The following is a 25614-nucleotide window of genomic DNA, read 5'->3' as shown; positions in this document are numbered from 1 at the left end:
TCCTATGTGGACAGGCTCAAATCACTATCACTCTGCTTGGTATCCTATAGATTGCTCAGAGGTGTTCTGTGTCTCACCTACAAGGCAATATCGGATCCTGCCCTACTAGAGATGCTCCATATCCTTAAGTCTAACTCCTCACCCTTTACCCACTCAAAAGGCCTAAATCTAATGTGACATCAGCAAAACCTGCTGGAGAGACAGATTTGTCTCCCAGAGGTTGCCCCATCTCTGGAATAGACGTCCCATACATGTCAGAGTACCTTGCTGACTCTCTTCAAGTGCAACCTTGATGAGTGGATGGGAAACCATACATTTATCCCAGGGGTTTCACCTATGTCCCTCATTGACAGGGGCAACAGATGCTGACTGAGTTTTCTTTTTTGGGGATAAACTCTTGGCTTGGCTTGTAAGTGCCCCAGAGCCATTAGCCTAGTAACCTCCTATGATGATCCTATGAATAAAATGCTATGGTTAGAATAAGCCAATTGTGTTTCAAGCAGTCAAAATGGTACAGGAATTGTGATCCTACAAGACAACATACCAGTTGCCTGTAGGTCAAAAACCTTTCCCTTATGTGCAAAAGAGATCTGCTCAGAGAAAAAAGGAACTGCAATATGCAATATAGAATGGGTGTGAGATTTTTCGTGACTGTTTGCATAAGGTGAAGAAATTCAGATGGAAACAGATGCCCGACTGTTGTAAAGTACATTCAAATGGTCCTTACACAAAGCAGCCACGAAATTACAGAGAATATTACTTAGCATACAGAAGTTGTTTGTCTTTCAGCTTTTTCCTGGTAAGGGGTCGCCACAGCGGAACTCCGGTCCACTAATGATTGGCAGTAGATTTTTTACGAAATGCCGAGATGCCAGCTCGACGCCCAACCTTCAGCAAAGGCATGCCCATTTACGCATGCATGTCTTTCGAACGCTACCCAACCGCGGGGAAGACATGCAGACCACACAGAAGGCACTCCCAAGCCACGCCGAGAATCGAACGGGAGAACCTCTTACTGTGAGGTAACCATGCTTAGCATACAGAAGTGTGACTTAAAAATAAAAATACAGACCAGCCAAGGGACTACAGATATTGGATATGTTGAAAAAGGACATATTAGGGAAGCATGACACACTGCTACAAGAAGTAAAGATTCTATGAACAATTTTGCTGTTAACAAATACAGAAACAGCATTTCTAAAGAAAAAATGCTGAACATCCCTGCTTCCAAAAATGATTTCAACCTGATGATGTAGCTCTTGGTAAAGTAGCCAAAGCAACAACCACTGTAGATCATGGAGAAGCTGAAAAACCTATAGAAAAATCACAGACGTGTACAAGGCAGATGCAGCTAAAGTGAACATAAGGAAAGAAACATAAAGAGGTGTCACAACTAGTCCCGCTGCAAGAAGATGCAAAATGTGACAAGTGTGGCAGTGAAGAGCTAGAAAGGGAGAGAGACATGATTTATGAAGTTTTGTCTCTTCGAAACTGTAATGGAAGAAGAACTGTCCCATAAAAAAAGAAGAGATGTCCCATGTATCTAGTGCTGCGATCTACTCATGAAGAAACCAGACACGTGCAAACTGTTCAGAGATTAATATTGTTTAAGGACTAAAGGTTTCTTTATTGAAAATATTTTGTGAATATGTATAACGTTTCAAATTTTTTATAAATGGCCCATATCATCTAATGAAAAAATTAACTTTAATTTAGCCATTGTAAAGTAATATCTTGACATATAACTGTATGAATGACAAAAGACAGCATGTGTCAATCTACTTAATATGTAAAGATGTCAGGTTGTCAGGTTAGTGTCTATTGTCACAGTTGTGGCTTTAACCTTTATATTTTTATCTTGTCATGTTAATGGATTAAGTTTTGTATCAATGATTTCACAACTGTATTTCAACAGAGTAAGTTTATTTAAAATGAATATTAAAGACTGGTTGTTTAAATATAAAGCAACTCATATCGGTCAATATTTGTTTCTGCAGATGGTCCCTTGTATTCACTCTAGCCTTCTAATTACCAAAAGTAGTTAAGTTAATAAACTGATGGGACATGCACAGAGTGTATTCTTGTGTCATTGTCATTATATATACATGAAGATCTGTCAGCCTTTTCAGACTGGGTGTTTACAGAGTTTCATTTTTTTATTGAACTATTCATTTTATAAGCAGTTTGTTTTAATTTCATGCACAAAACATTTGCAGTAGGAAAAGTATTTGAAAAAAAAAACAGTAGATTCATAAGAGTAGGTTTAGTATTCACTTTTAATTTTGGCACATGAATTTGTATTATGTGAGGAAAATACTTCCACGTGGACCTAAAGTTATGATATGTGAAGTAATAGCATACTCTGTTACCTAGTTATCACTTTATTTTGTTTCCCTGCCTTGTTTATTTTCCACAGCATTTCTTTTCCTGGAGAGGGTCGATACGAGTGTTCTATAACAGGACTGAGATTTCAAACAACAGCAGAGACGACCATCACATACAGGTACTGTTCATGGGATCAGTACTTTCCTGACATTACAAGGCGTGGATGGAGCCCGGCGAGTTCTCTATTTGATATCAAAGTCACAGGTGCTGAACTCACAGCAATTCATATCCCTCACTTCCTCTGCATAGATGGTATGTTATTTTAATCAGCTGTCAAACTCCCTTTTTTTTTTTTTTATGTATCCTAAAGTCTTGGGTTTAAACCAAAGTAACAGGTCTTCAGCAAATCAATGGACTTGGATGAAAATCAGTCAGAATTCCAATGAAAAAACACAATCTGAGTCCACCATTCATCGACAAAAGTTTAATAACTCAGGATATAGACAGCATGAATTGCAAAACAAAGCTTTTGAGTAAAAAACTCTTCTTCAGTGTTACATAAAACTGCCCTAACCTAGCACAAGCATATATACAACAGCACAGCCAATTAAAATACAAACTCAATATTAGAAGTAATTACATCTTTAAATTGCCCCACATCTTATAAAAAGCTTTTCCTTTAAAACTAAGCCTTAGTGAGGCTTCTATTCTGTCATGTCTATCTTTTAAAATAGGTTTTATACTATTATTTACATTCAAAATTGGCATATGATCAGCTTTAAAAAAGTTAATCCATTTATATTCAGCCAGTTCTGTCTTGTCACCCCCATTTTTATTCTTAAACACTACTTGCAAGATTCTGAACTGAAATTTGTGCTCAACACCAACAGTTGCTACATGATTTGCTGTGGTGGTATGGCGGTAGCGTTGTTACCTCACAGCAAGAGGTTCTCCCGTTCGATTCTCGGCTGGTCTTGGGGGTGTCTTCTGTGTGGAGTCTGCATGTCCTCCCCGTGGTTGGTTAGCGTTCGAAAGACATGCGTGCATAAATGGGCGTGCCTTCATTGAAGGTTGGGCATCGAGCTGGTACCTCGGCGTTTCGTAAAAATCTACTGCCAACCATTAGTGGACCGGAGTTCCGCTGTGGCGACCCCTTACCGGGAAAAGCCGAAAGACAACCAACAGTTGTTACATGCTTAGCCAAAGCATTTGTAAGAACATTCCTACGAATATCAGAACAATGTGCACTTATTCTGTCCTTTAGTTTGTCTTACCAATATAGAAACATTGGCAGCACACAGTCAGCAAAAGAAATCACATTTTCTGTGTTGCATGTTCCAGCAGCTGTAAATTCAAATATCTTTTGACGAATTGGATGTACAAAACATAAATCCATATTAATATCTGCACAATGTGTGCATTTATACCACAGTTTAGTGCCGGATTTATTAATAGTTTTTTGTAGCACACTATCTCTCTTTATATCCTTATAGCACAAATGTTGCATTAAATTCTTTTCTCTTTTAAAAACAAAATGTGGTGTCTCGCCTACTATTTTTATTTTTTATTTAACTTTGTTGACCGCGAAAATCCGACTTGGAACACAGCCAATTTTCAGTGGAGGCCCAGGGAGAAATGCTCCACATGCATGTCTTTGAATTGTGGGAGCAAACCAGAGCACCTGGAGGGAACCCACATGAACGCAGGGAGACATGCAGACTCCACACAGAAGGTACCCCACCGAGAATCGAACCAGAGAACCTCTTGCTGTGAGGTTACAATGCTACCGCTGCACCACTGCACTAGATCAACCACTTCTTGACTGGATGTAAGTATAGTCCAGTTCTTTTGGATTATTTACTTAACAAGACTTGTATGCCGGTTATATTTCATCATATAACTGAATTTATTCATAGTTCTATTTGGTTTGGCTTTCTCCACCACAGCGTTATCAGCCTTACCACACATTGGCTGTATCATTGCTTAAACCAGTCACCATTCCCTTCATTTGTTGTTCTACAGCTTTATTATAGCTCCTTTCCAAAAAAGAGTCTTCCATCTCCTTCATTTCCAGCTCACAAATTGCATCTTTAGTACTAAGTCTACTAGCTCGCATGAGCTGTCCTTTTACTACCCCTTTGAACATATGCCTGGGGTGTAAGCTTTGTTACTAACTTCTACATCTTTCCTTTGAATTTTGGAGTTAAAATGCACATCATCCCTAGAAATGACTACATCTAGAAAATTAATGTCATCAAAAGATGAATTCACTTCAAATCTCAGAAAATCTGTAGTAGTATGCAGAAATTATACTCGTACATTATATCTTCTTTGGCCTAAAGATGACAACCTGATGAATGAGCGAGTAACCAAATCGATAAGCCAATCAGTGAATGAGGCAGGAGGGTCTACACCCACTATGCTTCAGCCAGTGGGAATGCTGCATCCGAATTAGACAGTTTCACTACTGATGGACAGCTTTCAACGAGACCCAAAGTTACAGCTAATAAAACATTAATTCTGTTAGTGTTCAGAATGAAGCTGCTGACAGAATTACTACACTGCCAACTCAGAAGGGCAGTGAAAGTGAAAATGAATTGACTGACTTTTTACAGCAGCAGTTCAGTTTGCAGAAACCTGCGACAGTGAAAGAAGGGGTCAGAGGTCGCAGCAGCAGTCTGAAACGGATGAGAAATCAAGAAGAAACAGACCAGAGAAGCTACAAGAGAAGCCAGGTAAGACAAGATTTGAGAAACAAAAACAAAGCGCGGATGACAGCAGTGACTAATGTGTTTAATTTATCAAACTGTGTGCTGACTGCAGCACAACCGAGAGTTTTGAGTAAAGGCTTAACATTTGTGCCTTCAGTGGCAGGTGATTTAAATGATATGCTCACTGAATTAAGGTGCTTTGCAAGAAATGTTGATTTAAAGTTGCTATATAAAAATTCTCAATTTAATAATGTTTTAAAACAAACTAGTACATTTATACCTAACAGTACACCCACTGTAAAAGCCTTTGTGAATGTGTGAACAAGAATTGTATGAGTTGTACTTCGCTAATCAAAAAGGAAGCAAGTTTTTTAATCTTAGTAGTGAAGAAAAAGATGCAGTCACTTTTTTATGCTTGAAGAAAGATATAATTATTAAATCTACAGATAAAGGGGGGAAAGTTATTATGTATATAGTGTAATATAACGCATGGAGGTATGACATTTTATCTGATACTTCAACCTTTGTGAAAGTTGATTGGAAGTTTATATCTGATGTAATTATGAAGGTTAAAACTTTTGGTACTTTTCCGTTAACGGGGCAACAGCTTCTTTGGCCTCGTTAACGGTTTTGTCATAAGGAAACTTTCGTTAGTTCTCAATATTTGCATGTTTGCATATGTCTGCAGTATGAAAAATATCCAAATAAGTGAAATTTCCCTCTTCTGAAAGGGAATTATGGATCAAAGTGCTGAAATTCATCATGCCTCTTTTCTTGTGTTTAATATGTGTGAAGGAGTGTATTGTAAGGAGAGGACTCCGCCGGCAAGGAATTTAATTGCTACTTTTAAAAGTGGTGAGTTGTGTTTAACTCTATTTCTATGATAATCAGGAGTCTGCATTGACTTTCCCTCTGTAGCAATATATAACCAACCAACCAACCAGACATTGCCTGATGACTTCAAGGAGAAGTCTTTAAAATAACGATTTCCGTTTTGTTTTGCTTCACGTGTATCGATCTTAACCCAGACCAGGCACTTTCATGGTTGTATACGTTTTCACTGCAGTTTCTTTTCATTTGTGTCATTAGCAACACACTACTCACGTTTACTGTTATTCAAAACAAAGTCGTAAAGAAACATACGCAAATAGTAACAGTAAAATGAGGCCAAAAACGGTGTTACCCTGGAAATGGAGTAGCACACATCACTCGTCTGTTTCTAATGAGATACATGAAAAGAAGCCGCAGTCAATACTTACGTGCAACCGCAAAAGTGGCTGGTCTGTTTTATAATCCATATTCGGCCTCACACGTGAAGCAAATACAACCAGGTTGAACAGTTGCACGATAAGGGAAACCTTAAAACGAGGTCAAAAAAGCTGTTGCCCCGTTAATGGAAAAGCACCAAAACTTTTTTATATGAAATAGTGATGGATGGCTCAATTACACCAGAGGCATATAATTATTTATATATGGTTAACCCAGTTACACCCTTTATATATGGACTGCCCAAGATCCATAAGAATTTAGTCAAGCTACTAATGAGACCTATTGTGTCAGGTAAGAAATGGGCTACAGTAGCAATTTCTAAATACCTGGATGGACAATTAGTGCCTGCTTTGAAATATTGTTACAGTTTTATTAAAGATACTCGTGATTTTTTACAGACGTTAAATGAGTGGTCTCTAACAAATGTAAACTCTAATATTCTTCTAGTAGCCATGGACATTAGGTCACTTTTGACTGTTACTCCCAATGAGTATGGAGCTGAATCAGTAAGGGAGTATCTGACAATGCATAAGGTATGAGTATGAAGCTAGTAAGGGAGTATCTGACAATGCATAAGGTATGAGTATGGAGCTGAATCAGTAAGGGAGCATCTGACAATGCATAAGGTATGAGTATGGAGCTGAATCAGTAAGGGAGCATCTGACAATGCATAAGGTATGAGTACGGAGCTGACTCAGTAAGGGAGCATCTGACAATGCATAAGGTATGAGTACGGAGCTGACTCAGTAAGGGAGCATCTGACAATGCATAAGGTATGTGATACAATGAAAGTGAACTTACTGTGTTCTGTGTTGGATTGTGTCTTGAATAATATATTTATGTTTAATGATTATTACCATCAATGCATGGGGGTGGCTATAGGTACAGCAACAGCGAACACCTATGCTAATCTAGTTTTAGCTAGATGGGAAGAACTATACATATTCTCAGAAGCAGAGCTGTGCTATAAAAATGAACATCTAAGGTTCTGTAAAAGATCTGTAGATGATGCCTTCCTGCTGTGGAATGGCAGTAAGGGAGAACAATGTATGTGTATAATTTCCGCATACTACTACAGATTTTCTGAGATTTGAAGTGAATTCATCTTTTGATGACATTAATTTTCTAGATGTAGTCATTTCTAGGGATGATGTGCATTTTAACTCCAAAATTCAAAGGAAAGATGTAGAAGTTAGTAAGTATGTACACCCACAAAGCTTACACCCCAGGCATAAAGCGGTAGTAAAAGGACAGCTCATGCGAGCTAGTAGACTTAGTACTAAAGATGCAATTTTTGAGCTGGAAATGAAGGAGATGGCAGACTCTTTTTTGGAAAGGAGCTATAATAAAGTTGTAGAACAACAAATGAAGGGAATGGTGACTGGTTTAAGCAATGATACAGCCAATGTGTGGTAAGGCTGATAACGCTGTGGTGGAGAAAGCCAAACCAAATAGAACTGTGAATAAATTAAATTATATGATGAAATATAACCGGCATACAAGTCTTGTTAAGTAAATAATCCAAAAGAACTGGACTATACTTACATCCAGTCAAGAACTGGTTGATCTAGTAGGTGAGACATCACATTTCGTTTTTAAAAGAGAAAAGAATTTAACGCAACATCTGTGCTATAAGGATATAAGGAGAGATAGTGTGCTACAAAAAAACTATTAATAAATATGGCACTAAACTGTGTTATAACTGCACACATTGTGCAGATATTAATATGGATTTATGTTTTGTACATCCAATTCATCAAAAGATATTTGAATTTAGAGCTGCTGGAACATGCAACACAGAAAATATGATTTATTTTGCTGACTGTGTGCTGCCAATGTTTCTATATTGGTAAGACAAATAAAAAATTAAATTACAGAATAAGTGCACATTGTTCTGATATTCGTAGGAATGTTCTTACAAATGCTTTGGCTAAGCATGTAGCAACTGTTGGTTGTTGTTTGTCTTTTGGCTTTTCCCAGTAAGGGGTCGCCACAGCGGAACTCCGGTCCGCTAATGGTTGGCAGTAGATTTTTACGAAACGCCGAGGTACCAGCTCGACGCCCAACCTTCAACGAAGGCACACCCATTTACACACGCATGTCTTTCGAACGCTACCCAACCGCGGGGAGGCATGCAGACTCCACACAGAAGGCACTCCCAAGCCCAGCCGAGAATCGAACGGGAGAACCTCTTGCTGTGAGGTAACAACGCTACCGCGGCAAATCATGTAGCAACTGTTGGTGTTGAGCACAAATTTCAGTTCAGAATCTTGCAAATAGTGTTTAAGAATAAAAATGGGGGTGACAAGACAGAACTGGCTGAATATAAATGGATTAACTTTTTTAAAGCTGATCATATGCCAAGTTTGAATGTAAATAATAGTATGAAACCTATTTTAAAAGATAGACATGACAGAATAGAAGACTTAATAAGGCTTAGTTTTAAAGGAAAAGTTTTTATAAGATGTGGGGCACTTTAAAGATGCAATTGCTGCTAATATTGTTTGTATTGTAATTGGCTGTGCTGTAGTATATATGCTTGTGCTAGGTTAGGGCAGTTTTATGTAACACTGAGGAATTTTTTACTCGAAAGCTTTGTTTTGCTATTCATGCTGTCTATATCCGGAGTTATTAAACTTTTTGTCTAACGGTGGATTTGGATTGTGTTTTTTTATTGAAAGTCTTGCGTTTCTAATACAGTGATGGGAACAGCCTCCATTTCTAAGTCAGGGTGCAATTAGAGTTCATGAAATTCTATTGCTTCAATCTTTAACACAAGTGCTCTTCTCATCACAATGTCCCCAGGATTTCCCATTTCATAGTCCATATGAGGTTACATGGACTGGCAACATCTAAATATGATTGTAAATTCTTTTTTTATTAGTACTGTCACTCCTACTACTGTGGAACTGTCTGGGTGTCCTCCTTCCACATTGTCAATGTAAAAGGTCCTGGTCGAGGAAGAAAAATACTGCTGGAAACAAAAATAGCGTACTCCTGTTTAATAACCGCTTTCGTCAAAAGACTTCATCAGAATAACACCTGGTTCAAAAAATACCCTATAAATAACATTTCCAATCAAACATTACTTCCTTAAAAAGACAAACATCAACTGAACAACTTCAGTCACTAGTCTTATCAATACATAATCTACGATTTTTTAAAAAACATTTGATATTAATAGCTTCGTTCAGCCCTGGAAACTTGTCAGATTTTAACGTTATTTGCCACAAAGTTTCTCTTTGTTCCAAATAATTTTTGAAATCACCCCCTCTCAAATCTGGTTTACAAGTTTCGATTACTGAAAATAAAAATTTTGTAAAATTGTGGCAAACTAACGAATGTTTAAATAAAGCGTTGGTCTCGTCTTTTTGTTTAATACTGTAAATGTGTTCATGAATACGTATTTTCAAACACCTCGTAGTCATCCCAACATAAAAAGCTGGACACGCACTGCAAGTGCTGATGTAAATAACACCCTCGGTACAACAGTTAACGTACCCAGGTACCTCCAAAGATCTATTTAAGGTGTCTATCATGATGTAAGGTCCTTCTGAGATGTACCTACACATGTTACATTGATGGCAAGGATGCATACCTCTCTTGTGAGTGCCACTTTGCTCAAAACTGTTTTTGTTTTTGTTCATCTCCAAGGCTTTTTTAATGTTAAAATTGTTCCTAAAAACAAAGTTAGGTTTAGTTCCTATAACTTTAAAAATATCCAAGTTTCCCTGTATAATCCTCCAATTCCTCTCAAGTAAACACTTGATTTTAGTGCTATCAATACTCATGTCTAAGGAACAAACTAAGTTTTTGTTGCCCCTAATATTAATTTGATCAACTACTTCAGTAACATAATGGTATAAGGTGGCGTCTAACAACGCTGGATAATGTGTGTGTCGCTTGTTCCAAATTTCTTCAACTGTTTCTTTTAACATTTGCTTATTGTATCCTCTATCAATAGACATTGAGCTAATAAACTCAATTTCCCTATCAAAATCTTGTTCTCTTGAGGTCATACGGCAGGCTCTAATGTACTGTCCCCTAGGTATGTTCTTAACAATGTGTCTAGGGTGTCCACTTTGATAATGTAAGTAACTATTCGTAAATGTTTTTTTACGATAAATTTGACTGTGAAACCTGTGTTCAATGTGGTCCCACCAAAATAACACGTCCAAAAAACTAACAGATGACCCAACTTCCCCCACGGTAAATTTCAAAAAACTTACTAGGGAATTGGCTTCAGAAATAAACCTACTAACGGTGTCTTTGTTCCCTTCAGTGACAAAAACCAAATCATCCACAAACCTACAGTAGAAGGAAATGTGGAATTTATTCTTCAATTGGTAAAGATGTTCTTGTTCCCACCAAGTCATGACTAGATTAGCGTAAGAGGGGGCGGCTGGTGAACCCATCGCTACTCCTCTCTTTTGTTTATAATGAGTCTGATCAAGTAAAAAATAATTATTATGTAGAATAATATCTAAAAGTCTGCAAATGATAGAAACCCCACCAGCACTGTAGTTGGTGGTTTTACATAGCAGACTTCGAACTGCTTTAACCCCCTCTTTGTGGGGAATGCAGGTGTATAACGAGACAACATCCATGGTGAAAATAATGTGAATTTTAGGATCAAATGTCCCTTTGTCAGCGTAGTTCTTTAACCTGTTTAAAAAGTGCCAAGAATCCCTAACATATGATTCTTGTTCACTGACTAATGGTCCTAATGTAGCATCAATAACTAAAGATATCCTCTCAGTAACTGAATGTGGAGAAGACACTATTGGTCTAAATGGGGGATCAGTTAAATTTTTGTGCACTTTCGGTATACCGAAAAGAACACCTATCCTAGGTTGATGTATAACACAAAATTCATAAACTTCTAAATTAATCTCGTTAGACATCAGTGCTTCATATAAATGTGAATGTATCAAACATTGTTTTTGATGTATTTCATAAAGGGGGATAACTTCATACTCATCTCTGTTGTTCAATATTTCCAATATTTTTTGTTTGTATCTCTCTTGCTCCATAATAACAATGTTTCCACCTTTATCGCTCTTCATAAACCTCAATGTCTGATTTTTATCACGTAGTTGTTTAAAAGCTTTCCTGTAGTTAAAGCTTAAATTGTACCTGTTTCTAGTTTTCGTTGATAAAACAGTATCTAGTTCTTGTATACAAACATCCTCAAACACTTTAATGGTGTGCATTAACTGGGGGTTGTAAACGGAGGGCTTAATTAAAGCTTTGTTCGCTTCAGGAACATTGTGCATTAAATAAAAAAGATTTAGTTTCCTAACATACTTTTTTATATCAACCACTGTCCTACTAAAATTTGCCCTCCCGTTAGGTACAAAATTGAAACCAAGCCTTAAAACATTTAACTCGTTATCAGTAAAAATAGTATTAGTCAAATTAATGATGTCAAACCCATCAGGCTGTACAATTAGGTCTCGTCCCCTGAGAAGTTCGACCCTAGAAAGGTTCGGCTCCTTGTTAGTACCATCTTTTTGGTGGGTAAATTCTTCTTGGCAAAAAAAGATGATGAACCATTTGAAGAAACAGTGGAACAACCGCCAGTCTTGGCCCTGACGGTACAATCGTCAGTTGTTTTGTCATTCAAAATGTTGATAACAGGGTTAAGTCTACCAATGTCAGCTGTCGAGTCATCTGTTTCAGTACCCGGTGAACTCTTTTCACCAAGTACAGTTACACTAGAACTCAATGTCACCGGTGAAATGTTTCTCCCATTGTTAACGCCTGAAAGTTGACGGTTGGTGTTCACTTGTTCACCGGCAACTACAGAACTGTAGATGTCCTTCAAGGATGCATCTGCAGTCCTTACAAATGGGTTGTCCTGTCGTCAGGCAGCCCTTCGGTCGGCCGGATTCCAAACTCTTGTTCCTGCCACTTGGTCTTTACGAAGACCGGGTTCTTCAACCACTTCAATAACGGTGTCCATTTCCAGGAATAAATCGGTGGGGCTAGAGGCATTCGCCACAGTCTCTCGTGATGCTGCTTTCGCTACTAAAAACTTTAATGAATTTTGTATGTCAATGAGAGTAGCAACCAGTAAATTGTTGGTACTTCCTGTTTCAGTTCCCGGTGTCGGGTGTATTGTTAAGTTCATTAACGGCTCGTCACCTGCCTCGGCCATGGTAGTGTGGTTAAAAGACAACTAAAACCAAAAGACAACCACAGAATAAGCAAAAACAATGTAAAATGTCCTGGTCGAGGAAGAAAAATACTGCTGGAAACAAAAATAGCGTACTCCTGTTTAATAACCGCTTTCGTCAAAAGACTTCATCAGAATAACACCTGGTTCAAAAAATACCCTATAAATAACATTTCCAATTAACAATTAACTAATTAAATCAAACATTACTTCCTTAAAAAGACAAACATCAACTTAACAACTTCAAGTCACTAGTCTTATCAATACATAATCTACGATTTTTTAAAAAACATTTGATATTAATAGCTTCGTTCAGCCCTGGAAACTAGTCAGATTTTAACGTTATTTGCCACAAAGCCTTGGAGATGAACAAAAACAAAAACAGTTTTGAGCAAAGTGGCACTCACAAGAGAGGTATGCATCCTTGCCATCAATGTAACATGTGTAGGTACATCTCAGAAGGACCTTACATCATGATAGACACCTTAAATAGATCTTTGGAGGTACCTGGGTACGTTAACTGTTGTACCAAGGGTGTTATTTACATCAGCACTTGCAGTGTGTGTCCAGCTTTTTATGTTGGGATGACTACGAGGTGTTTGAAAATACGTATTCGTGAACACATTTACAGTATTAAACAAAAAGACGAGACCAACGCTTTATTTAAACATTCGTTAGTTTGCCACAATTTTAAAAAATTTTTATTTTCAGTAATCGAAACTTGTAAACCAGATTTGAGAGGGGGTGATTTCAAAAATTATTTGGAACAAAGAGAAACTTTGTGGCAAATAATGTTAAAGTTTCCAGGGCTGAACGAAGCTATTAATATCAAATGTTTTTTAAAAAATCGTAGATTATGTATTGATAAGACTAGTGACTTGAAGTTGTTCAGTTGATGTTTGTCTTTTTAAGGAAGTAATGTTTGATTTAATTAGTTAATTGGAAATGTTATTTATAGGGTATTTTTTGAACCAGGTGTTATTCTGATGAAGTCTTTTGACGAAAGCGGTTATTAAACAGGAGTACGCTATTTTTGTTTCCAGCAGTATTTTTCTTCCACGACCAGGACCTTTTACATTGTTTTTGCTTATTCTGTGGTTGTCTTTTGGTTTTAGTTTCCTTCCACATTGTTCTCATTTCTGTTTGTAAGTCCTGATATTTTATGACTTTGTCTCTCTCTCTCTGTATATGACACACTATAGTAAGTGGATATAGAAATTTCAATGATTTTTGCTACTTTTGTGCCTTTTTTCACGGACTTCTGTATCTGATTTTCTCATATCTGTTCTTCCATTGGTTGATATTGGGTGATCCCATGTGATCCGGACTTCTTCATTGTCAGTGATACTTTGTGGTTCATATTTCTAATGCTTCTCTGCTTCTAAAATATTACATTGTTTACACAATCCCCAATGCAGCAGTCTTGCCATATTATTGTTCATTTCAGTATACAGACCCGCAGCCATGAGTGTACATGGTGTGTACGTGGCCCACTGTCTTGGCCCACCATAGTTAGCCTTTCATCTTTTGTTTTGTGTGTTAGGTCTTGGTCATAATGTGGTTGTGATAGGAGTCTTGGGTACTTGTCACTATATTTCGGGACTATCCAATTTGCTTTCCTTTTCTTATAGTCTTTTGTTTTTTGGCACTTTCAGTTACTGTCTGATTCATGTTTACAACTACTTTGATTTCTGTTCCCACTATCTTCTTAAATGTTTCTGTGAAACTAAGCAAAGATGCCATCTTAAGACCTCCTTTCTACATACTTTAAAACTTTCACAATGCTGGGATCTGATGAGGTCGTCAAACATGTATGTTGTCCCATGATTGCAGACCTGTGCAATGCAGACAATTTTGAGGAAGTTCATACCTGCTTCCAGCTGAAGGATATGGAATCTTACAACAGGACGAGCAAACTGATTTATATCTTCGCCTTTATTCCTAGATAACAAGACAGTTTTAAATATTAGCTTTTTGTCTCTGAAAATATTCCTTAGTAAGCTTTGTTGTCATTTGTTCATATTTTATTGCTGATCCTTCATCTGTTCTTAAATATTGATTCACTTCTTCCTGCACAACTTCCTTCTCATCACATTTCTGTCCCAGATCAATATTTTCCTGGTGCTGCAGCTTTCCATTTTTAAATGTTGCTTTTGGACATTTATCAAGACCAAACGTCATCCTTATATCATTTGAAAAAGTTTTGCTTGTTTGTAGTTGCACTTTCAGATCCTCATCTGATGAACTATAACATTTCAGAAAAAGGGAGATGAAATGTCTTTGAACAAGTATGGTTTCCGGAAGTTAGGCTATAAACATAGCCTCATCTGTAAATAAACTGTGTGATACGTTAAGAGCAAGACAAAATGGCAACATTGACAAGATCACCCTGGAAAATCCCCCTTTGAGTTTTTATCCCTGGGATAATTTGCCTTTTGTCATGGCTAACCTGCAAACTGGTTTGCCACTGTTTCATGGTCACTGTAATGCAATGAATCTATGTAGACTGTATCTTCTACATCTGTAAGTATTTCCTTATCCATGAATGTGGGATGCTGTATGTTTACACCTCTCTGTTATGTGTTTCCTTAACAATATACGATCCTTTGTCGCATTATAACGTTTTTTTATTGCCCTTTTGTTCCATTACCATGATTGGTTTCTTTTACCCTAGAAGGCTACAAACTCTGTGTGCATCAATTCCAGTATTTAGTTTAGGTGGAAGGTAAGTTAATGGTCTATAGCTGTTCTTCGTGTTTCAAATTTACAGTCCTTACAATTGGGTTATCCGGCTCCTGGTAGCCTTTCAGTCGGCTCGAATACCAAAGACGTATGGTTTACAGCGTCGGCTCCCGTCGCTGTAAACCTGACGTCAGGTATAAAGGGAGGGCAGCTGATGCCATTTCCTCAGTCTTTCTTGCCGCGGAGCCCATTGCAGATGCAATTCGCACCAGTGCCGGCCGGCCGTTTACATACTTTCGGAATTCCGACTACCAAGTTGAAGACGTTCTCAGATAAGTACCCCGTTGGGGACCCTCTTTTCTTACTTTAACGAATGTCAGATAAAGTTAATAACTGATAAATAAAAATAAGTGGTCAATGTGCCCAAACTCACACTGGTAAACTCAAAAGACAGGCACAGCAAATCATCAAGAGATGTTTATTTTCACTCCACGAACAAACCTCACAGAACAGAAACAGAAACAACAGTGTGCTAAATTTATAAGTCAGATGTTATTTGACTCTACCAATGGTGTCTGCTAACTAATTAAAATGTTAATACATTCAATTAACATCCTTGTTGTTGAAATTGCGGATTTCCTAACAAAAATCAAAGAAACAATATCACCATCTAGTACAAAATCTTTACAGGCAGGAATACATAGTAAAAATGTATATAAATATTGTATGATCTAAAAACCATTTTAATTAATACATAAAAAAATGTACAAATCCAATGCAGCTCAGCACTCTGGCGGAGACGGGAATCAGCGTAAAAAAAATAAAATGACAAAGTTCAACAACCATATACGCTCTTCCCTGATGGCAATAAAACTTGGTAAAAATCCTCGAAAATACTTGACAGTGAATACAGCTGGATATAAATCTAAGATATTTTATTTTGGTACAGAGTTAACAGGCTCTTCAGACTTATAAAAAACACAGTGCAGCAAACATTTTAAAAAGCCCTCCCTGGGCTGTGATTGGTTAAATCATCTTTGGCGAAGCCACCTTATAATTTAAAGAGCTAAATAGAATATATATCAGCTCTGACATAAAAAAATGTACCTGTGTGCAAAATGTTTGAAAAACATATAAAAATGTATGTATGAAAAATAAAATGTGTACAAAATATACGTATAAATATATATATATATATATATATATATATATATATATATGTGTGTGTGTGTGTGTGTGTGTGTGTGTGTGTGTGCAAGTACAACTGATATATGGGTGAGTGGTTATAACTTGGCTGATCTCAACTTTAATACAGGTTTTATAGAGATCATTTCATTTAAACTTGGATGACTGCTAGCCTCAAGCATTAATTGCCAAATAAAACTCTGTAATCTAAAGAGGCCTCCCAAAGACCACCCCGGGATTGGGGGGTAATACCTCTATGACGAAGAAAAGGAATTTTGCAGATTTACATGTTAAAGTATGTTTAAACAAAGCTTTGTTAGTGTTTTCCTTCCTTACGTCATATAAGTGCTCATACACCCTTTGTCTCCGCCTTCTCTCGGTTTTCCCTATATAAAAGGAATCGCATGCCTCACAGGTCACCATGTATACCAAACCACAAGTATTGCAATTTGCAAATCCTTTAGTGGTGATAATTGTGCCTCTACTTTTCAAATATATTTTCTTACCTTCCTTGATGTTGACACAATAATACAGCTTCCACACTTATGTGTACCCAACTTGTTTGAGAGATGTGTGACCCGTTTTCCACCCTCAGGTATGTTCTTAATGTTACGTCCTTTTTTAAATACTACTTTTAAGGGTTCTCCAAAGTTCAGATTCAAATCTGAAAAACTGGCAAGCTATTCCACTCGTCATTAATAATATTTTTAACTATGTTGGTTTCGCCGTTGAAAGTAATAGTCAAAGCTGAATTGTAGTGTTTTATATCTACTGGAGAATTGTTTCTAGTGTTGGTGTTGCCAGATATTTTTGTTGAATTCCCCAAGATAGGCATAAACCTTGTGGCCCTTGCTGTTTTAACTTCTTGTATCAGTCTTTGTGACAAATCCTCGGGGTAACCTCTTTCTCGAAACATACTTGCAATAAATTCACATTCGATCTGGAAATCTGTCTCATCTGAGGTCATCCTACTAGCTCGTACTAGCTGACCCTTGACAATTGCCTTCTTTTGATAAGGTGGGTGAGAACTAGAAAAATGCAAGTAGGTGTTAGAAAAGGTCTCCTTCCTATAAATTTTAGATTCAACCCCTGATTTGTTCTCTGTATGCTCACATCTAAAAAACTAAGTTGGGAACTGTCTATTTTGTAAGTAAATTTTAGAAAATCGGTGGTATGTGAGACATATTCGTAAAACTCAAGAAACTGGTCAGCAGTGTCATTCCAAGAAAGACAAATGTCATCCAAAAAACGACCATAGTAATTCCACAAAATTTTGAAATGGGAATTGAAAACAAATTTATTTTTCCAACTGAGTAATATAATGTTGGCATATAAGGGGGCACAATGTGCACCCTTGGCTACACCCTTTAATTGTCTATAAGACTCACCCTGAAAGTATATAAAATTGTTTTTCAAAATTAAGTCCATAAGAATCAAACAGGTATGAAACTTGTTAAAAGAAATGGAAATTTGACTCTCCATAAATTGCTCAAACCATAAAAGACCTATTTCATGGGGAATACAAGTAAATAGGTCCACCACATCCAAAGAAATAAAAAATGGGGTATTTGTTTTTGGTAGGGCATCAATGTGTTTCAAAAAATCCCACAAGTCTTTTAAAATGTTGGAATGTTCCAATATAAATGGCTTCAAATGGAAGTCAATATATTTGGCTAGGGGGGCTGTCAAAGAGCCCTCTGCTGTAACAATGAGTCTAAGAGGTGGGTCCAAATGGTTCTTGTGGACCTTGGGTATACCAAAAATAGAAGGAATTTTTGGTTTCTCGACATGTAAGTAGTTGTAAGTTTCTAAGTCAATAAGCCCCTCAAGAAGTAAGTCGTTAAGACATATTGAAACTTTCCTTTTTGCAATGTTAAACTCGTTCAAGGACACTCTTTCATATGTATTTTCATCATTCAACATGTTTAGCATTTTGACTTCATAGTCTATTTGGTCCATCAGAACCACCCCTCCTCCTTCATCAGGCTTCATGACTCTGAGATTCTTGTCTGTTCTACAAGAATCAAGGATGTTGAATTCATCCTTTGTGAGACTGGGGGGTACTTTATTAAATTTAAGATCATCTCTAAGATGCTTCTCTAAAACATTTTCAAAGTTTTTGAGCTGCGGATGTAATGGTGGGTTAAAAGCACTCTTCTTCTTTAAAATACTAGTGCTCTTTCTTTTATCTAAACCATTAAAATGCATCTCAAAGTTCTTTTGTCTCACAAACATTTTAACATCCACCAATAAATCAACCATGTTGGCGTTGACCCTGGGAATGTAGGTAAAACCTTTGGAAAACAAATTGAAATGTGTTTTGGTGACAGTGAGATTAGTGTAGTTAAATATTTAAAAACCTTTATAACTGTATACACATTCATTGATAATTATGTCTTCTACAGTTTTCATTTCCACTGCCTGTTACTTCGATTTTGGTAAAAATTACGGTTGTTGTACTTTATGGGTTCTTTCTTTTTCAACCTTTCGAATTTCCGAGGGGAGGGGTATTCTAAAGGGTCAGTTTCATTATGAAATGGACCTTGGTCATTGCACATGCCATGGTTGTCAAAGACCTCGTTGTATGCCACAGATTTGTGATTGGAATATTTATTGTTATTACCCCCCCCCCTGTTTTTGGTGAAGGGTAATTTATGTTATTACCATACTCAAACACATCTCTATCAGTTTTCTTAGCTTTTCTTTCAAATACTTTCATGCATTTTAACTCAACATCCTTCAACATGTCATGATATTTGTTTTTCTCAGCTTCAATACCAAATAACAAGTCATTCACAATTTTCTGATTAATTTCATCAGTTGTAACATATAACTTCTCCATTTCTACTTCATTGTTGACAATGATAGCTCGCATAATATCTAAACCGCACCTATCAAATGCAGTAATTAAATCTTTGTGAAACTGTGAGCCTTCCCTAACATCATTGGGGTATTTACACACTCGAAGCCCATTGGGGACTATATTGGATTGAATACAATGTTTCAGATAAATATTGTCCATTTCCAGTCACCCAGGTTTAAATGAAATGATCTCTCTAAAACCTGTATTAAAGTTGAGATCAGCCAAGTTATAACCACTCACCCATATATCAGTTGTACTTACACACACACACACACATATATATATATATATATATATATATATATATATATTTATACGTATATTTTGTACACATTTTAATATTTTTCATACATACATTTTACATGTTTTTCAAACATTTTGCACACAGGTACATTTTTTATGTATTAATTAAAATGGTTTTTAGATCATACAATATTTATATACATTTTTACTATGTATTCCTGCCTGTAAAGTTTTTGTACTAGATGGTGATATTGTTTCTTTGATTTTTGTTAAGAAATCTGCAATTTCAACACCAAGGATGTTAATTGAATGTATTAACATTTTAATTAGTTAGGAGACACCATTGGTAGAGTCAAATAACATCTGACTTATAAATTTAGCACACTGTTGTTTTTGTTTCTGTTCTGTGAGGTTTGCTCATGGAGTAAAAATAAACATCTCTTGGTGATTTGCTGTGCCTGTCTTTTGAGTTTACCAAAGTTAATAACTGTCTTGCCTGTGGAAAACTGTTTCCGCACTGTGACTTTCATTCCTACTGTATAACTTGTTTGGGCCTTGAACACGACATTCCGAACTGTGATCTTTGTGCCACTTTCAACCCAGGTACCATTCGTCGTAGAGCTAAAATTTTGTATAAGCATTTCGGAGTCTGGCCTTAGTTCATCGGCATAGTGTCTTCTGGTCTCCCGACTTTAGATGTACCTAGGAAACGCAAGGACAAAGACCGCGACAGGCCTAGGGTTAAATCTTCTGATGACGCGCCTGTGAAATTGGTCAGCCCAGCAGTAGTCAGTGAGGTGCTTTCATAGCCCCTGCAGTCCGCAGATTTTCAGCCGCAGGCCTCTGTTGAGACCTTTACTGAGTCCTCCATACTGCAGGCTTCTAATTCGTCTTCAGACCCTCTGCCTGTCACCTCCTCAGATGGGTCCGGAGCCACTAAGCAGGCACCGGCTTCTGACACCTCTTCTTTTCGACATGAGACCAGAGCCAGACCAACTACCTTAATTTAGACTTCCATGGTTGCTAGGCCTCCCGAGTTCCTCTGGTTTACTAGCAAACCTTCTAGCCACAAATCTACTCACAAGAAGGCGTCAGTCTCCCCAAATTTGCCTCAGTCCCAGTTGGTAAAGATGGCTAGTGATCTTCTTTCCCTTATTATGGGCTCTCAACCTCCCCCTTCCAAGAGGGCTAGTGAATTGTCTCCTGATGTTTGGTCTGTCCCAGACTCTGAGGTTTCCAGTGTCTGTGCTGATGAAGAAGGAAATTCTCAACTTTTTTTCTGGTTTTGAGGATTCTGATGCTGAAGACTCTATCCCTTCTGCCTCCCCTCCAGAAGATTTTTCCTTTGGGGATACTTTTTAATACTCTTAGGGAGCACTTTAAATGGTAAAGTCAGGATTTTCCTCAGTCTAAGAAAATAACCAGAGAATTTGTAGATTTGCCACAGCATAAGCCTCTGGCTATACCTCCAGTTTTTGAAGTTGTGGATGTTGTTTTCATGGAAAATTCTTTAACTCCTAATTCTGTTCCTCCTGCACCCAGAAAGCCTGATAGGTATTATAGGGTTCCTGATTCTTGTCAATTTCTTTTCAAAAATCCTACTGCTGATCCACAGATTATTTCTCAAGGCCCCAAGGGTGTTAAGGCTATTATTGCTAAAAATCCTGTTCCTTCTTATTCCAGGGCCTTGGACAGGTGGGGCAAAAAAGTCTACACCTCCGCAACTCTTGCTATTAGGTCTGTGAATTGTCTTTTTCACATGCTTAAGTATCAGCAGCATACTTTGGAGACTATTAAGGCTAAAATTGGGGATGTTTCTTCCCTGTGGGAGACAAAGACTTGCAAGATTTACTAAATTCTGCCACTCAAGTTACTAAGCATTCACTACATTGTGGTTTTGACACTTTGGAGGCTTCCTGCAGAGCAGCAGCCACTGGTTCTGTTATTAGAAGGCATGCTTGGCTTAGGGAGCAGCCTCTTTCTGAACCTGTCTAATCTAAATTGCTGGATGTGCGTTTGCACAAAGACATCCTTTTTGGTAACAAGGCTGAAGAGGTACTGAAGAAGTTGGAGGATAAGGCGAAATCTATGCAAGTTGTTAAGGATTTCCTTCAGGTTCAGCCTCCACAGTTTAGTAGGCATTATCCTTCCAAGAATTGGTCTTTCCCTGATCCTGGCAAGCAGGGTCGCTCTAGGCCTAGGGGTTTCAGACCTTCCAGAGGACAGGTTTCTGCCCCTCATAAGGCTAAACAGTGGCATTCCTCTTCTTCTAAATCGGGGAGTACTAAGCCAGCTTCCCGAAGCACACACTCCCAATGACTCCAGCCTTCTTCTGCCTCCTTCTGCAAACCCAGAGTTTCCTTTGGGGGGAAGGTTAGCCAGGTTTGCAGAGGTATGGTCTACTATCACAGACGACAAATGGGTGCTCAGCATAGTAAACCAAGGTTACAAGTTCTATTTTCACACTTTCCCTGTGCTTCAAGGGTACCCAGACATACCAAAAACTCACAGGGCAGAGGTAGAAAACCAAATTTCGTCTTTACTGACTATGGGGGCTATAGAGCCAGTGCCTGCAAATCAGACAGGCCAAGGTTTTTATTCAGGGCTTTTCTAGTCTCCAAAAAAAGGGGGCACCTGGCGCCCTATTCTGGATTTGTCTGTTCTAAACACTTTTCTGGTGATTCCCAAATTCAAGATGCTCCTCTACAACAGTTACTGACAATGCTAGCCAAGGATTTATGGCTGGTGACTTTAGATCTCAAGGAGGCTTATCTGCACATCCCAATAAGGGACATTTGCAGGCAATACCTCCGTTTCATAGCTGGAGAGCTACACGTCCAATTCTCTGCACTGCCCTTTGGCTTATCTACTGCTCCCAGAGTTTTCACGAAATGCCTGGCGCCAGTCATAGCCTTTTGCAGGTACAAAAACATTCAGATTTATCCTTACCTGGACGACTGCCTCATTCAAACAAATTCACTAGAGCAACTACAAAAGGATTTGGACTCCGTGAAAAGCATTCTCATTTCTTTGGGTTACACTCTCAATGAAAAGAAGTCAAAATTGATTCCTACAAGGGAGATTTTATTCCTGAGAGCGAGTCTGAATACAGCCACCCAGATGGTTTTCCTCCCTCAAGAGAAACAAGATGATCTTGCAACCTACTTCAGCAACTTGGCAACCATGACCCAGCTCTCTGCACGGCAATTCCTGCAAGCTCTGCGATTTATGGCCTCATGTATTTTGATGATCCGATATGCAAGGCTGCATATGAGGAAACTTCAATAGTACCTCAAGAATCTTTGGTGTCGACACACACAGGACTTAGACTTGATTCTTCCCCTGATTCCCTGTCTACAAATGGAGTTCCTCTGGTGGGCGACAGCCTGTTCTCACAACAAGGGTCTGCCTTTCCGCCCACCACCTGCCAGCCAGACTCTCACCACAGACTCCTTGGACATGGGCAGCTCATTTGGGAGGCAGGTGCATACAGGGGACTTGGAATAGTCAACAGATTCTTCTGCACATAAACCTAAAGGAATTGATGGCAGTGCAGCAGGCCTTGCTAGGTTTCAAGGTCCTACTCCACTCTGGGACTCTCTTGATCAGGACAAACAATACCACAGTCATGTGGTATATCAACAAGCAAGGGGGGGACTCACTCTTACCTCCTGTGCAGACAAAGCATGAGACTATGGTCCATAGCAGCTTCCATGGGTATTCATCTTATGGCACAGTTTCTTCCAGGGAGGCTAAATTACTTGGCAGACCAATTGAGCAGATAGGTTCTGGATCCATGAGTGGCAACTAAACAAGATAATCTTATATCGCATCACTCAGCGTTGGGGCACTCCTCAGGTGGATCTTTTCTCCTCTCACACCGATCATCTCCTTCCAACCTTCTGCAACAGGGAATTTCACAACAAAGCATGGAGAGTGGACACTTTGCCCTTCCCTTGGACACAACTCTCAATTTATGCCTTCCCTCCTCGGCCTCTTCTTCCCAGAGTGCTGTTAAAGATAAGGGACGAAAAACCGAAGGCTATTTTCATACACCAGATTGGCCCAGGCAGCATTGGTATCCCCTTCTTCACAGCCTTTCCCAGGCTCAGCCTTGGCATCTTCCCCTGGTACCAGATCTGTTGGTTCAGGACGGGGGAAAGTTCATCCATCCTCATCTTCAAACTCTGTATTTAACTTCATGAGGCCAGGAGGCCTAGCACCAGGAAATCCTATGCAGATAAATGGAAGAGATTTTGCTTTTGGATGCAGGATTGATGGGAAGACTCTTCTCAACCCTCTCTTTCCCTCATTCTTGATTATTTAGCAGGTTTGCTAAATAGCGGCCTTTCTTTTTCTTCAATCAAGATCCATGCTTCAGCTGTTTCTGCTTGTTGTTCTTTTGAACAACCCATTTTCTCTCATCCCTTGATGAAGCAGTTCCTCAGAGGTGCCAGCAATCTTAGACCCCCCAGGAGGCCTCCTACTCCTGCTTGGGATCTTAATTTTGTTCTGGAGAAACTTACTCTGCCTCCTTTTGAACCAGCTGCCTCTGCAGATTTAAAGTTTCTCTCATGGAAGACTGCTTTTCTTTTGGCTGTTACTTCAGCTAGAAGGGTTTCTGAGCTACAAGCCTTGATGGCAGTAGAACCTTTCGTTATTTTTCATGCAGATTTGAGAACCAATCCTTCCTTTATGCCTAAGGTGGTTTCTAGTTTGACTCTTAACCAGTTTATTCACCTGCCTACCTTCTTCCATAATCCACAGAATAAAGGGGAGAGGATTCTGCACTCTCTTGATGTTCATAGACAACTGAGATTTTACTTAGACAAGACTAAACCCTTTCGCAAGTCTGATCAGCTGTTGGTTAGCTTTGCTCCTGGAGCTCAGGGTAAAGCTATTTCTAAACAGACCATTTCTAAATGGATTGCTCATTGTATTCACTTTTGTTATTTAGAGCATGGGAGGGTTCCACCTCAGATTATTAGGACTCATTCTACTACAGCACCTACCTCTACAGCTTTTTTGCGAGTTGTGCCTACTAAGGACATTTTGGAAGCAGCTACTTTGCCTTCTGTCCATACTTTCACAAAGCATTACAATCTGCCTTTGTTTTCTAAGTCTAGGGCTGGTTTTGCTACTGCAGTTTTGCAAGGTCTCCTTACTAACCCTTAATCTGTGTTTTTTTTCCTCCTCCCTTTGTTTTCTTCTGGGCTTTGGGAATCAACCCGATTGTAAGGACTGCAACAGTGAAACATGAAGAACATAATACAGTTGTGTACACTTACCATACATGTAGATGTTCGAGTGTATTCACTGTTGCAGTTCTAGTTTCCCAGCCTCCATCCCCCCTTTTTTCCTAAGGCACATACTAAGTCTTTTATGGTTTGGTTGGTATGTTTCCAGGATTTTCCCTTCCTGGTCTAGCCTTCTTTTGTGGGCTCCTGACGGTTAAGGCAAGAAAAACTGAGGAAATGGCGTCAGCTGCCCTCCCTTTACAGCCGATGACAAAAAACATACTCTTTGGTATTCAGGCCGACTGAAGGGCTACCGGGAGCCAGATAACCCAATTGCAAGGACTGCAACAGTGAATACACTCTCACATCTACATTTATGGTAAGTGTACACAACTGTACTTTCTTAGGATGAAGCACAAGTTCACTATTGAGGAGGAGTAGTCGGTTGTAACCGGGTTGGTAACTGTTTGGGATGTGAATATGTGCAATTTTTATTCAAGACTAAGTATTTGTGACCAGATGTTAATACCATTTGCCAGAAGTTAACTACTGTATATGGACCAGTCATTTTCTAGTTAGGTGTCTTTTTTTAAATGTGTTTGTTTCTCTGGCTGTAACTTCCTTCCTTTTCATATCCTCTATATTGGATATTCATATTGCTTCTTTTAATTTTTCTAACCATTTAGCATTTTTGTTACATTCAATGGAGCCATCATAAACGCTTATCCAAAATGTATCTTTTTTTCTGTTTTTCTACTGCTACTGCTTTGTTCCAAGATTCTGCATAAGCCTTTTTTGGGTCATCAGTGAATTGCTTGTTTTGTTTACATACCTTCGAAGTTTTTCTACCTGTGCTGACATTTGTAGTTAATTCTTGGAAATAGCTTACAAGAAATCCTGGTCTGTTTTAGTACTGTGCGT

The 25614-nt window shown here is 38.4% G+C and overlaps 1 protein-coding gene across 1 annotated transcript in view; it reads left to right on the top strand.

Annotated features, from left to right (window-relative positions):
- The window catches only part of LOC122803267, a 531454-nt gene that overhangs the window by 445195 nt on the left and 60645 nt on the right, over positions 1–25614 (top strand). Inside the window, exon 5 of the mRNA XM_044072857.1 lies at positions 2417–2637. Coding sequence (XP_043928792.1) covers positions 2417–2637 — 221 coding nt within the window. The remainder of the gene's footprint in view (positions 1–2416; positions 2638–25614) is intronic.

This window comes from Protopterus annectens, chromosome 5.part1 (assembly GCF_019279795.1).
Source record: "Protopterus annectens isolate FY-2018-M chromosome 5.part1, PAN1.0, whole genome shotgun sequence".
NCBI lineage: Eukaryota > Metazoa > Chordata > Ceratodontiformes > Protopteridae > Protopterus > Protopterus annectens.
The sequence above is the reverse complement of the archived record's forward strand: the minus strand, read 5'-3'. Positions and strand labels throughout refer to the sequence as shown.